The sequence below is a fragment of the Halichoeres trimaculatus genome, unplaced genomic scaffold (assembly GCF_033239565.1).
Source record: "Halichoeres trimaculatus isolate MK-OKI-2021-1 unplaced genomic scaffold, fHalTri1.1 fHalTri1_scaffold_11, whole genome shotgun sequence".
Taxonomy (NCBI): Eukaryota; Metazoa; Chordata; class Actinopteri; order Labriformes; family Labridae; genus Halichoeres; species Halichoeres trimaculatus.
Genome location: NW_027437189.1, coordinates 7,508,961 through 7,522,162, shown reverse-complemented (window position 1 = coordinate 7,522,162; position 13,202 = coordinate 7,508,961). Strand labels below are relative to the sequence as shown.

Below are 13,202 nucleotides of genomic sequence, written 5' to 3'. Positions count from 1 at the left end.
AAATACACAAAAACGGCAGGTGTGAATCATTGTTAAACGTGACATAAAACCTCCTTTTTAACCTCTTATAACTTATAAAAAGGATACTCTTCAGAAAAAAGGACTTGAATACAAGGCAGCCAAATTATATCTTTAACTCGTTACAACAATTGGAGGTGTATCAATTTCTAAAGTTTGACCACAGCCCATCTGGAATTGCTGGACAGATGGATTTTTTGACCTATACTGCATCCAGCCACCAGAGGGAGCAGTTTTTGTGGCGACCTCACTTTGAGCCGAACAAAAAAAGATCTGCCAATGGAACAGGAGAAAAGTTTCTTGTTTTAAGCAAAATTTCAAGAAAATCTTTTTGTTCCATTGGCAGATTTTTTTTTACTTGTTACAAGCAATTCAGACCTCATATTTGTCTTTAAATAACTTGAAACGAGACATTTTTCTGGACTGATAATTTGAACATGGCTCATATCAAGTATTACAGGACAACTTTTACTTAAAATAAGACAAAAACATTTGATAAGATTTCAGGTTTTGCAGTGCTGTGCCACTGTAGAAACATGGAAACTAGCAACATACATGTGTTCCCATATGCAGTGAGAGGTGAATATGTTAAAAGTTAGAGAAATACAGAGTAGCTATTGTGCAAAGAGTTAGTATCGATGAAGGTTTTTAGAGTTTGATAAATGGAGGGTGATGCTTATCATTCATCACTGCTGCCTCTTGTCCTCGAAGGCCACTGCTACGACTGTTTCTGAATAATCTGGCTGCTAGACATCCTCAAATATTCCCCAAAATGAACCCTAAAGAAGCTATAAGGATTTATCCAAACTGTCTGACGACGTCTCTCTGTTCAGTGTTACTAGAGAGACACAGACTCCCTCATTTAAATGCAGCAGAAGTAGTCAGTTTCCTAAATATCTCTCCATGCTGCGATGATGTTTTGTCTCTTGTTATCTGTTTTTGCAGCCTCTGGTTTGCTTATCTATTAGCCCTCCATTGAAGCACTTGATGCAGAGCTGTTGAGTACCACAGGCTTGTAGTTCTGCTGCTCATAACGTGTTACATGCTCCCTCAAAGCTGGGATTTGCTGTGATAAGTGAAGCATCACTTAATTTTAAATTGTACCGAGCTGTCGTCTGAAAGGGCCTCCATTTAGGCTGAAATGAGATTAATCATTTAAGAAAGCAGCAGGGGGGTTTCCTCTTTATCACGTCAGCGTTCACTTCATTCAACGCCTTGTCTTGGGTTTTTATCTGCCGTGTCTCCTCAGGGAGGTTTTACTGCGAGCTGCACTCTGAAGAGCTGGAGCTGGGAACCGGGGCAGAGACATCGTGTGAGGTGGGTCACTGAGCAGAGCAGAGCAGATGTGAGGCGCTCTGTTGCTCCAGACTGCACGTTGAATCTTTGTGTTACACAATGTTCTGTTGCATGTCGTGCTTTTCTTCTGGTGCCTGGTCTGATATCATCAGCCTGCAGCGGCTACACACACCGCTAATGAGAAAGAGTGTCCATGTCTGAGCATCTGCAGTCTGAGAACAACAAGATGAAGATATTAAGCAGGGATTTGTGCTCTTTCTATTCCTGCTCTAGGATGGGAAAGGAAATCGCAAAGAGACGAATGAAGAGAACGGACTTTCCAGTGACGAATACACTCTTTCTCCATCTGATGAGGAGTTTGAGCACACCCTGGACTGTGGTCCTTCTTCCCACACACATAAACCTAAAGAAGCAGATGCACCTGAGCCCACAGGAGAGACATCAAAACCTCCCACAGTTCACACCCAGGAGGAGACAGAGGAGCTCATCCCTCTCCCTGTCCCCAAGCCTCGCATCTCTCGACAGACCACACCCAGCCCTCAGCCCTCTCCTCCAATCGCAAAACCTCGCACGATCCACCTTTTTGACCCCCTGACTCCAGAGAAGAATCCGTCTTCAACACCAACAAAAGACTCCTCCAAGTCAGTCCCAGACTCCCGCCCCAAGCAGTCGCTCCGAAAGCTCCAGCTGACCGACGAGGAGAAAAGCCAGCTGGTGAACCTCCAGAGCCTCAGCGCCGACTCAGACTCAGAGACCCCCGGTGGATCCTCCTCCTGCTCCTCATCCTCCGCCACAGCAGGAGGCCCGAGCCCCCCTAAAGCTGAGGGCCTGGACGGGCAGGAGGAGGAGGGTTACTGGAGCGGGAGCACGGCCGGGCACGTGCGTGAGAAGAGAAACAGACGCTGCTTCAGGAGGAAAGAGATGCCGAGTGGGCAGAACAGGGTGCGGTCCAAGTTTTCTCCCTGGAATCTGTCGTCTCCGAGGATCAGCAGAGACACACGGCTCAGCGTGCACGTCAGTCATCCAGGGAGAGTGGGTAAGCCTGAGCGACTTCTTTTACCTTTGGTTCATTTGATCAGCATTAATTAAGACACCATTAAGATGTGTCTTTGATTTCTCCTCCAGAAACAACATTTAGACACATCCACAGCGCCTCTGAGGAAGGTGTCGATGGAGATGATGATGACGATGATGACGAGGAGATGTTCGGACACGATGATATCGACTTATTTGATGAGAAGGTAAGAAGTGTAGGAGCTTTTTAAAAGAAACATTAAAACTGAGCTGCTTCAAATGCTGATGTTTTGGCTGTAGTTTCAGGCGGTGCCAGCAGACCCCCTGGAGGCAGAGAAGTTGGAGTTGATGAAGATGAGGACGCTGGAGCGGCGAGCTAAGATGAGTGAATTACAGCGACTGCGTAAAGCTCAGGTCTGTGTCAGCCTTTGTTGTTGTTTTATTTAAATATTTATTGAATTAAGGTTTTACTTAACCAGAAAACTCAAAAATATTAAAACCTGTATGGAGGACCAAAAATGACAAAATAAAAAAAATAATTAAATAAATTAAAATGAAGTTATAATCAAAAATAAATTAATTAATTGATCAAGAAATTTATAAATGAATAAATATCAGTAAATAAATAAATACAGAAATGAATACAAAAATGAATGTAGAATTAGAATTAAATATCAATAAATAAGGAAATAAAGGGCTCTGCTCTCATTTATTTATTTTTAAGATTGTATATTTATTTTTTGGCAGACACTGCCAGCATAAAATACACAAGGAACAGTTTTTCAAATAAGGGGGCGGTCCTTAGTGTGTCTTGGGTTGAACTGTTTGCCTATTGGTGGATCGACAAGTAAGTGCAGAAATGGACTAGATGTGAATTTCAACAGCCACAGTTAGATGAAATCCTCAAACCCCGGTCAATAGCTGGGTCTCCATTACAACTTATCACAAAATCAATTTCTGGAGTTTTGGTAAAGTACAATTGTGCCTTGGCATTGTTTCCATTAGGACGAGAATTCAGTTGACTAGTAAATGAAAACATGACTGTTCATGAATCAGAATCACCATCAGTGCAGCGCAGAGCGCTTTTTTTCCCTTACTTATTGATATTTAATTCTTTTTCCACATTTATTTCTGTATAATAATATATATATATATATATATATATATATATATATAATATATAATTTCTGTATCATATTTATTTATTTATGTATTTATTTTATATTCCTACATATACATGTATATAATTTATTTTGTTTTTATTTTCACTTTTATTTGTTTTTATTTTGGCATTTTTGGTCCTCCGTAAACCTGAACTGATTGCAGAACAGCTCCTGTAAGGGACTATGGGTTTGTGGGGATTCTGGCGCCCCCTGTGGAAAAAGCAGTAACTCCTCCTGACTGATTTTAGGAGTCTTTTGACCATAAAATCTCCTCCTGCTGTCTCTTTAAAGTCAAGCATGCCACTCATTATGAATCTTTGCCGTAGAAAACACAAAAAGCTGTTTGTTTGTCTGACACCTTCCCCCGAGCATCAATTACAAGCATTGAAAACAACAACTGAGCAATTATCCCTCTCATCACCGATGCTTTGTTTCCTTTTGTCACCCAGAAAGAGACATTGGTGTTTTTTACATCAGTCTGTTTTATAACCAGATTAAAAACCTTTCACAGTGACTCTGAGACCTGAATCTGATGCTGCAGGGTGGATGTCAGACAAAGGGATTAACTGCACGCTGCAGATTCATGTTAAATCACTTTGAAAAGAAGGAGTAGGATTCGTTTTTGTAGAGAAACACCGCACACAGATCCACGAAGAAGCGAAGAAGGAATCAGGCACCAAAACTTGTACTTGTGTACAGCAGACACAGCTCAGTCCCTCACTCTGCAGTTACACAGTTTTCACTGCAGCTCTGACCTCATTCAGAAAGACGACATCAATACCAATCAATATCAAGACAGCGGCTTTAGTGACTTCATTAAGTTAGCGAAGTGCAATAAACAAGCAAGTCTATAGTTATGATAATAGAAAATGTAATGATTACAAATATGCCTGAATGATCCTTGCCTTTTCAACCCTCTAGTGTTCTGTGTTTGTTTTTTGCTCAGAGTTTGCCTGCTTTAATCCTGCTGGAGGCTGCAAAGATGACATGAGAAGCCACTGTTTAAATAATACAACAAAATGACAGCTGCTGTGTTTCTCAACAGTTCAAGTTCACAAGCTCAATTTATAAAATATTAAAGAAAACCCAGTCAATATTAGTCTCTCTTAGATAATAGCACCATCGTCTCAGGCTAACAGTTCAGTGCTAACAATGTCGTAGCTGAGGCACTTTTATTTATTTATTATTATTTATGAAGCCAGTATGATATCAACGCTGAGTACACAACAAATTTCCATCAGGGGACGATAAAGTTTATTCTAAGTTCTATTCTATTCTATTATATTATATTATATTATATCCTATTCTATTCTATGAGCGGTTGTTTTGGAATTGGTTTTAGTCTTTCTCAATACCTAATTAAGTAATTCACACATCTCCTATGTAGGGATGAGTACTGAATTAGGTACTTTTATAGTTACCAACCGAATTCTGTCAAAAGTACCTGGCAAGGTTATATATTAAAGAATAAACATGATAAATTCAAAAATGTAATATTTTATTATCAAATAAATTGATATTTTTATCACATAAACACAAAAAAGTACCAATAATTTGTACCGTTGAGTACCGGTACCTATTGCCAGGTATTGTTTATCTGTACCGTATCGTTTCAAATGTGAAAGGTACCCATGCCTACTTCTCTGTTAGCATATTTCCCGAAAGAAGCGACACCAGCACCAAGTTTCAACATGTTTAATAGCACATTTATCTCTGACATAGCATCAGCATCCGACTCACCACCGTTAAAAACTTGCAGCATCCCCAAGATCTGAGCAATCGTCATCTTTCTCTCCTCATCCTTTGCCGACATTTCATTAAAACTTTCTCCCCCAAAATTTTACTGTTAAAAGTTTTACCACTGTGCGAAGTAGACTCAAACTACAATGCTGGTCAATATGACCACTTATGGCAAAAATAGGTAGATTGACTAATATCACATGTTTCTTAAGTGCTATACATCAAAAAAAAAAATGGAAGGAAGTGGCCATCAAGGTTGTCTTTTTTTTTGTTTTTTTGAAAAGTTATGACTATAAAAACAATTTTTCAACAGTCAGTATGACTGCTTTGGTGTTTCTGTCTCTGTAAAACAGCTTATAATTAAATTTGTATTTTTCTGTGGTCCACAGTCCATCCAGAGGAGACTGGAGGAGATCGAGGTGACCTTCAAAGAGTTGGAGGACAAAGGCGTGGTGCTGGAGCGAACTCTGCGAGGAGAGGCCGGTAAGACACAAACGTCTATAGCAGAAAGTTCTTAATCATCAAAGAGGCCCTAGTTTAATTTTAGGAGATTTTGAAGGTTGTTTTTTATTTTTTTACACTTGTGCCACAACAAATAAATGATATTCAGCATCTGGGTTTTTGTTCCAGCACAGACAAGCTTTAAGAAATTTGGGTCGTTTTTTAATTCAAAAAGCAGAAATAAAAAGGGTCACAACTTCTCAGGTCTCTGTACGCCTCTGTGTTCAGTGGGGCCAAATTTCACCCGGAAGAGAAAGCAGATGACCATGATACATTTATGGATTATGATTAATATCATTATTATTATGAAGACAAATAGTATGTAAGAAACAGCTGTATCCATCTTGGCCATCGTTGTTAGATTGTTGCTTCCTCTTCAGATTAACCAAAACTAGTTTGCTCATCAAGAAAGGGAAACAGCGTCGCTTATCGAAGCAGAGTGAGACGTTTTTGTCCAGAAGTCCAATTCCTTTTTCTGCATGTATACACAGACAAGGCTAGATCCCCTCCGCTGTGACTTTACGATCGAGCAATGACCTTAGTTGGACCGCTGCGTGTATGTGAACGTACTGAGAAATCCCCAGACCCTGCGTCCACTTGTATCACAAAGTAGCTTCAACCTGAAGGTAGTCGTCTCATTATTTGAAGGAAAAAGCTACTGTCTCCTTGAAAATGAATTCAAAAGTAAACAAGAGGAAAGCTGTCCTAAAAATGATAAATAAACCTGCTAAATGATAAACAAGCAGCGGGTGTTTATTTAGTTAGAAATGTTTTCCAGCCCGAGGCTCGGAGCTCCTCCTCAGGGACACTCACTCCCTCACATGGATGTTGAGTCACACAGAACATCAAACTTCTTCCACACTATTTCTAGAACTTCCATACAAACCTGTCTTCCTCTTTTTATTTCTCAACAAACAAACAAACAAACTGTCACAAACTTCTCCTCTCCAGGCAGCAGCGGCTCTCCTGAGATGATCGAGCAGTGGATCCAACTCGTCCACGAGAAGAACGCGCTGGTTTCCGAGGAGTCTGACCTCATGGTGGCGTAAGTGTCCGCCCGTTTGTTTCCTCTTGCGTTCTCTAAAAAAATGAGCCACAGTGAGAGCCTGTGCAGCCATCATAGGAGGACAACGCAGCTTTTGTGCTGAATGGGAGTGACCGAGTGTGCAGCAGGTCTGAAACACTGTGCTCTCTGTTTAGTCACACAGTGTGAGCAGCTAGTCGTCTGTTCAGTCAGACTCTATTTGTTGTTTGGCCTGATGATGACCTGCAGCTACCACAGGATGTAATGTTGACATGAATCAGCTGCTGTTTGTTTTCCTCTCAGGTCTCGACAGCTGGAACTGGAAGACAAGCAGAGCATGCTGGAGCTGGAGCTCAGGAAGTACATGGAGCTGACCGGTGTGTAAACACACATTAACGTCTTTGTTGTTCGACCTTATTCTCCTTTTTTATTGAATCAAACAACATCAGTTTCAAGCAGAGGGTCATAGACTCTGGGTTTGTTTAGAATAGGGCTGTCACTTTAACGCGTTAGTTACCTCCTTTAAGAAGGCTGTGTTTTGGGAGGGTTTGTCTGTCTGTTTGTCTGTTTGATGAAATTTCCAGGAAATGTTCAAAATGGAATAAGGAAGAAGTGATTAAATTTTGAATGTGATCCAGATCACTGTCTGGATCCAGGATTTTTTTAAAGGCTTCTTTATCATTGTTCACCATATGTGTATATAACTCCACCATAAATGGTCGGATTGCTTTGCAAAACAATACAAGACAAGGTCACCATAATTTCTGACAGATGTAAAAGTACGATCCAGATCCTGGCAATATTCTAGATACTGAGATCTGGAATATGAAATATGCACTGTGTCATCATCATTTTCAACACTGTCAGGAAACAAATTATCGTACAAACCTGCAACTAACACCAAATTGTAGCAGACAGTCTGCTGAAAGGGAGTATAACATTAAAGCAGGACTAAAGTGTTGGTGACAATCACAATATGCTTGGGGGAGGTCTGCCCTCTCTGAGTGCTTTTCTAGTTAGATTAATTAATTCCACCGCAAATTAATGCGTTATAAAAATTAACACAGATTAACTATGACAATGTAAACACCAAAACTACCTATGAAGAATGGACTCTCCTCCTTTATGTCTTTCTTCCTGTTTTTGATCCAAAAATCAGACAAAATGTACTTTGTTGATCACGCTCTTTTCAGGCGCTCCATCCTTCGATCCCCTCCATGATCTCTGTTGTCTTTTCTCACGATGGCGCCGCTCTTTCTCTCTGAACTACCGCGACACATGCTCAGTTGGAGCGTGAACGGCCTGATCTTTTCTGACTGGCAGCGTCTCGTTATGTCTCTGTCATCTCACATCTTCTCCTCATATCCACGCTGAGCTCTCATCCAAAGAGTGCACCGCTCTCACCCACAGTAGTTTACAAACATGATTTTGTTTGACAAGCTCTGCCAGACCCCGCCTCCCCAAGCTGAAAAACATAATTTACTAAACAGTTGCAATCAAATTGGCATCTATAGACATCAATAGTAGCGAACACATTTTAATATTGGCCATTTAAAAAAAAATGTGGATTTACAAATCTTCTCTTCTTTGTGTTTTCATTTGATTAGTCATGCACTACAATTTTGTAAAGTCCCAGAATTCAAATTCTTTATTTTGGGACCATAAGCAGACATGAGATTAAAATGTGATTAATTAGATTAATTAATTACAAATCCTGTAATTAATTGGATTAATTTTTATTATCGCCTGACAACACTAGTTCAGAAGCATGTTTGCTATAAAAAACTCTTGTTCACACTGTTTTAAGTCAACCTTAACTGTGTGTGTGTTCTCGTGGCAGATAAGACAACAGAGCAGCAGGCAGAAGAGGAACGCGTCCTGCAGCAAATGATCGAAGTGGTGGACATGAGGGACTCGTTGGTGTCCTTTCTGGAGGAGAAGAGGCTGAAGGAGATCAGCGAGGAGCAGGAGGCGTTCTCCCTCAGAGAGGCTAAACGGCACTCCAAGTCAGGAGCTCAGGTTCACTGGTCGTAGGGCTCTCCATACACTCACACAAACACAGACACACACACACACTTCATGGTAGATTTCCTTTACATCTACTGTGTGCAAGATCTGCTGCTTTCAGACTGTGAATCCAAAACTTTCGAAAGCCAAAGATGAAGCGTCGCTGAGGGTGACCCACCACGAGCAGTCTCCTTTTTATCCAACCAGGATGAAGAACTCAGGCTTATTATCAGCCTCAGTCTGAGCCGCAAGCCGCCCCCTAGAGGGAGACATAAGCCTGGAGATGTGCAGCTTTGAGCTCTGCCTGCCGAGGATTGTGGGGTCACAGCGGCAGACCACATATGAGATGGGGACTCCCAGAGTCTGCTGCACCATGTAACAACCTTCACAGCAGATCATCATCAACCCATCCTGGGATTTGGCCTGGAAACTTGTGATTACGCCGGAAAGCTCAGACTAAGCAGCATTAAGCCGCAGCAGAGGGGATCCTGCAGAAACAGGCGGAGGAGCTTTACAGACAGACACAGGATGGATCACGGATGATGTTTTTGGGAAATACTTTGATGTTCATGTTGATTTTACTTGTTACATCAAGAAAAAGTGCTTCTGTACACAATGACATACTTATATACATATCATATTCTACGTTTAGTATTTGTACACAGATAAATTATTGGAAAACTATAAGAAAAACTGAGAAGTAGTTAAAATATTAGAATAATTAAATTCTGTTGTTAGTCTTTCATTTGATTTCAGTTTATTGATGAATTTTCTGGATTTTGTAGCACTTTGCTTCCTTCCCTGTGAGCATGTTGGATCTCAGGGGTGGGGATCAGATTTCGGGGTTTCACTGTTGGCCTTCCACAGTCAGCTGCTCTTTAATCGTTGGTGTATTATACGAATTATACGGGGAATTTGGGAGGGTGAGTTGAAAAGCGGGGCTTTAGAGAACTAATTTTCATCCATTTCTAAACTGCGTTCATCATTTGCAGGTGTTCCCATTCAGCTGGAATGAAGACAGAGAGCGGTTTGTTGTTGATTAAAAAAGGAGCCTTATATAGTCTTTTATTGTTCTGCTGCCATTTTGTGCCACCTGGACGGCACTTCACAGTATATCAAATAAAGATCACGCACTTTGATGTTTTCAGTTTTCATGTTGTTGTTGTTTTTTTTTGATGATGATACACTTTGAAGCTCTTTCCTCTCAGGTGCTTTGTTTGAGACAGATGCAGTAACCTTGGCCATTCAGTGAACTGGAGTTATATAAAACCTTTAACTGCTATTCTCACATCCGACCTCTAGGGTGCACACCTGTCCCTCTAGAGCAGGGATGTCCAACTCGTGCCATGGAGGGCCAAGAGGCTGCAGGTTTTCTTTCCAACCAAGAACTCCACCAGCTGATTCCACTGATTAGCCCCTGCTCTCTGCTTGAAGGTGAGGTAATCAATGGAATCAGCTGGTGGAGTTCTTGGTTGGAAAGAAAACCTGCAGCCTCTTGGCCCTCCATGGCACGAGTTGGACATCCCTGCTCTACAGGAACATCTTAGCCCTCCAGAAGTTCCTCCCACATCCCTCATAACAGTTTGGTTCCTGTATCAAAACTTTCGATGCAGCATTACATCCATTTCAAATATAAAAGTAAGACTTCTGTGTTGTTTAAATTGTTTCTGAAATTAACAGTTTGGGTGGTATAGCTTATAAAATGTACTTAGAGCATCAAAAATGAAGTGCTGATTGAGTAGACTGAACAGCTAAGGTTTATTCATGCACGTATTAATGATGTGTTAATGTAACTGATGCTTGAAGATACAGATGTCATTAGTTTGGCAGAAGCTGATCACCAATTTAACCAATCATTCAACCATGTAATGAATAAGCTAAAATTACAAGTTACATGTTTTTGTCTAAATGTAGTAAATCAAAAGGGTAAAGCTGCACAAAATGGAAATATTATAGTAGAAAACAAAAAAAGCTCCTTCTGTTTCTTTAGTTTTTCCTCACTATAGCTGTTAGAGCTGCTGTTAAAGCTCCTATGAGGAGTTTTGTTATACAGTGAAATTGCCTAATTACTTCTTACGGTAGAGGATTAGGGCCACTGAAAATAGAAAAAAAAAAAAGAGGGAAAAAAGTTAACTTTTTTTTGTTACTATTTTTTCTGAGAAAAAAAACAGGATTCTAAGATTAAAGTCAGAATTCTGACTTTTTTCTCAGAGAAAAATAGTAATAAAAAAAATTGGACATTTTTTTTCTTTTACTTTCAGTGGCTCTAATCTTCTTCTAAAACTTCTACATGTTATTGAAATGCTAGTAAATGCTTCAGCAAGGGTTAGGTGTCACTTGAGAAGATGCCTGCAGAAACTGAGGGTTTTTTTGTGTTTCATGATTCCAGGTCCCCCACCTCCAGTCGCTGCCCCACACCCACATACTTGCCAACATCAGACTATGACAAAGTTGGAGAGGACCATTGTTTACTCTGCATGTTGATCATCAAATGTACTTCTCTGGGTGACAAAGCTTGCACTTGACTGTTGCTCTGCAGACAGGACTCTACTGTCTGCTGCTTTGCCTTCACCTGGCTGTGCGTAGCTGTTGTCGATTTATGCTAGTTAGCCTGACCAAATAGAGTATTCACTGAACAGTATTTTTGTTTATCTTTTCGGAGAAGAGCACCTATCCATTATTGAGCCATTCCTCATTCATGTTGGTCTGTAAAACATGACAAAGCCATCTTTACATGAACAATTTTTTTTATGCTAGTGACTATTCGAATATTGGAAAATCATTGCCCATCCCTGATCTGAATTTAACCAAGATGCTATTTAACTTACTGTAACTTAATTGATCAGTACAGCAGGAAACTAAGGGTCCTATTTTGTCCACTAGAGGGCATCAAAATCACAAACCACAAATTACCTCACAGGAGCTTTAACAACAAGTTTTTCTTTTTCTTTAGTTTGAAAAATATTTCAGATAAGTACAAAGGTACTTCAGGGCTCAAACCTTTGCATCAGTTTGCTCTTTACCAAATATTTATACTTTTTTTAATTCTTGTTTGAATTATTTCTTTAAATAGATCCTTGACTGCTTCTGACTAGACTCTGGCAGAGTATAAAACTCAGGGTTACCATTAAGTTCATTGTTTAAATCAACAAAATACCAAAATCTGAATAACAATGTCAATTTTTTAAACTCCTTCATCAAATATATATTCATTTTCAGACAGTGGTGATTGAGGTGAGGAGAGGAGCCAGTTGAAATGGTTAAAAGTCATTGACATAACTTTGTTCAATAGATTAAGTGCAGTGAAAACTACAAGAATGTCTGCTGTCAGGGACATTGTCTTAATAATTCTTTTTTTTATTTCACTTCAACACATTTTACATATGGGGATTAGGGCCACGGGAATAAAAGGCCAATTTTTATTATTATTATCATTATTATTTACATTAGTTATTATTATTATTATTATTATTATTATTATTATACTTAATATTATATTAATCAATTAATTAAAATCATTTTTATTATCATTTCTGCGAAAAATGTCAGAATTTTGAGATTAAAATCACCTCAATCTCAGAATTCTGACTTTTTTAGAAAAAAATAGTAATGAAATAAAATTTGGATGTTTTTTTTTTATTTATTTTTTTTGTGGCCCTAATCCTCTTTTGTATGTTTTTTTTTTGTCAAAAAAATGAAGATGTTTCATTGTCTGACAAAGCACAAAAGTTCACTACCTTGTTCATGATATACATAGGCAGAGACAAGTCATTAAAATTTGATTACACACTTAAATTCTTCCAATATAAAAGCCTCAAAGTGCTTTAAACCAGAAAGAAACAGAGACCTGTTTTATTTATAGCACTTCTTCCAACTGAAATAAAAATGTGCAGACTTTGATGAGGGCTATTTTTAAAAGTTATACTTCAGACAGTGTGTGCGGGCTCTTAAGGCACCCACATTAGAAAGTGTTTACAGTTTTAACTTGAAGAACAATATCATTTTCACATGTGCATGTCTGTTAACCGACTGTAGATATTTTTTCATGCCTTGTGATCTTAAACAGGAACCTGTGGAGGATGAGGAGCTTGTCTTCTTCATGACCTGAAATGGAGCTTAAAGGTAAAACTTCCCACCTGAGATTGCCTATTTTCTCATTACCAACATAAAAACATCTCTTTTGAGGAACAGTGATGATTTATTTTGCATGTAGGGTAGGTTAAGTGTGCAGATATGGGTCAGTGTTTTCATAAGAGGACTAATTGAAGTTTAATCTCAGGTTATGTGACTGCTGAACTCTTTTAGCACGCTGACATGTCACTTATGTAACACTGCTGCAAATGATTTTTTTAATGCATTAATGTTTTGCTGAATCACTGTTTGAAGTTCTGCAGATGTACTGCATCATGAGCGCATTGTCTCCCATGATTTGTCTTCTT

At 39.4% G+C, this 13,202-nt stretch overlaps 1 protein-coding gene across 1 annotated transcript in view; it reads left to right on the top strand.

Moving 5' to 3' along the window:
* The window catches only part of mical1 (microtubule associated monooxygenase, calponin and LIM domain containing 1), a 37,616-nt gene extending 27,725 nt beyond the window's left edge, over positions 1-9,891 (top strand). The window contains exons 18-25 of the mRNA XM_074681729.1: positions 1,268-1,335; positions 1,588-2,350; positions 2,440-2,555; positions 2,629-2,742; positions 5,621-5,714; positions 6,684-6,777; positions 7,060-7,133; positions 8,597-9,891. Coding sequence (XP_074537830.1) covers positions 1,268-1,335; positions 1,588-2,350; positions 2,440-2,555; positions 2,629-2,742; positions 5,621-5,714; positions 6,684-6,777; positions 7,060-7,133; positions 8,597-8,790 — 1,517 coding nt within the window. The 3' untranslated portion in view covers positions 8,791-9,891. The remainder of the gene's footprint in view (positions 1-1,267; positions 1,336-1,587; positions 2,351-2,439; positions 2,556-2,628; positions 2,743-5,620; positions 5,715-6,683; positions 6,778-7,059; positions 7,134-8,596) is intronic.
* Positions 9,892-13,202: the final 3,311 nt, after the last annotated feature.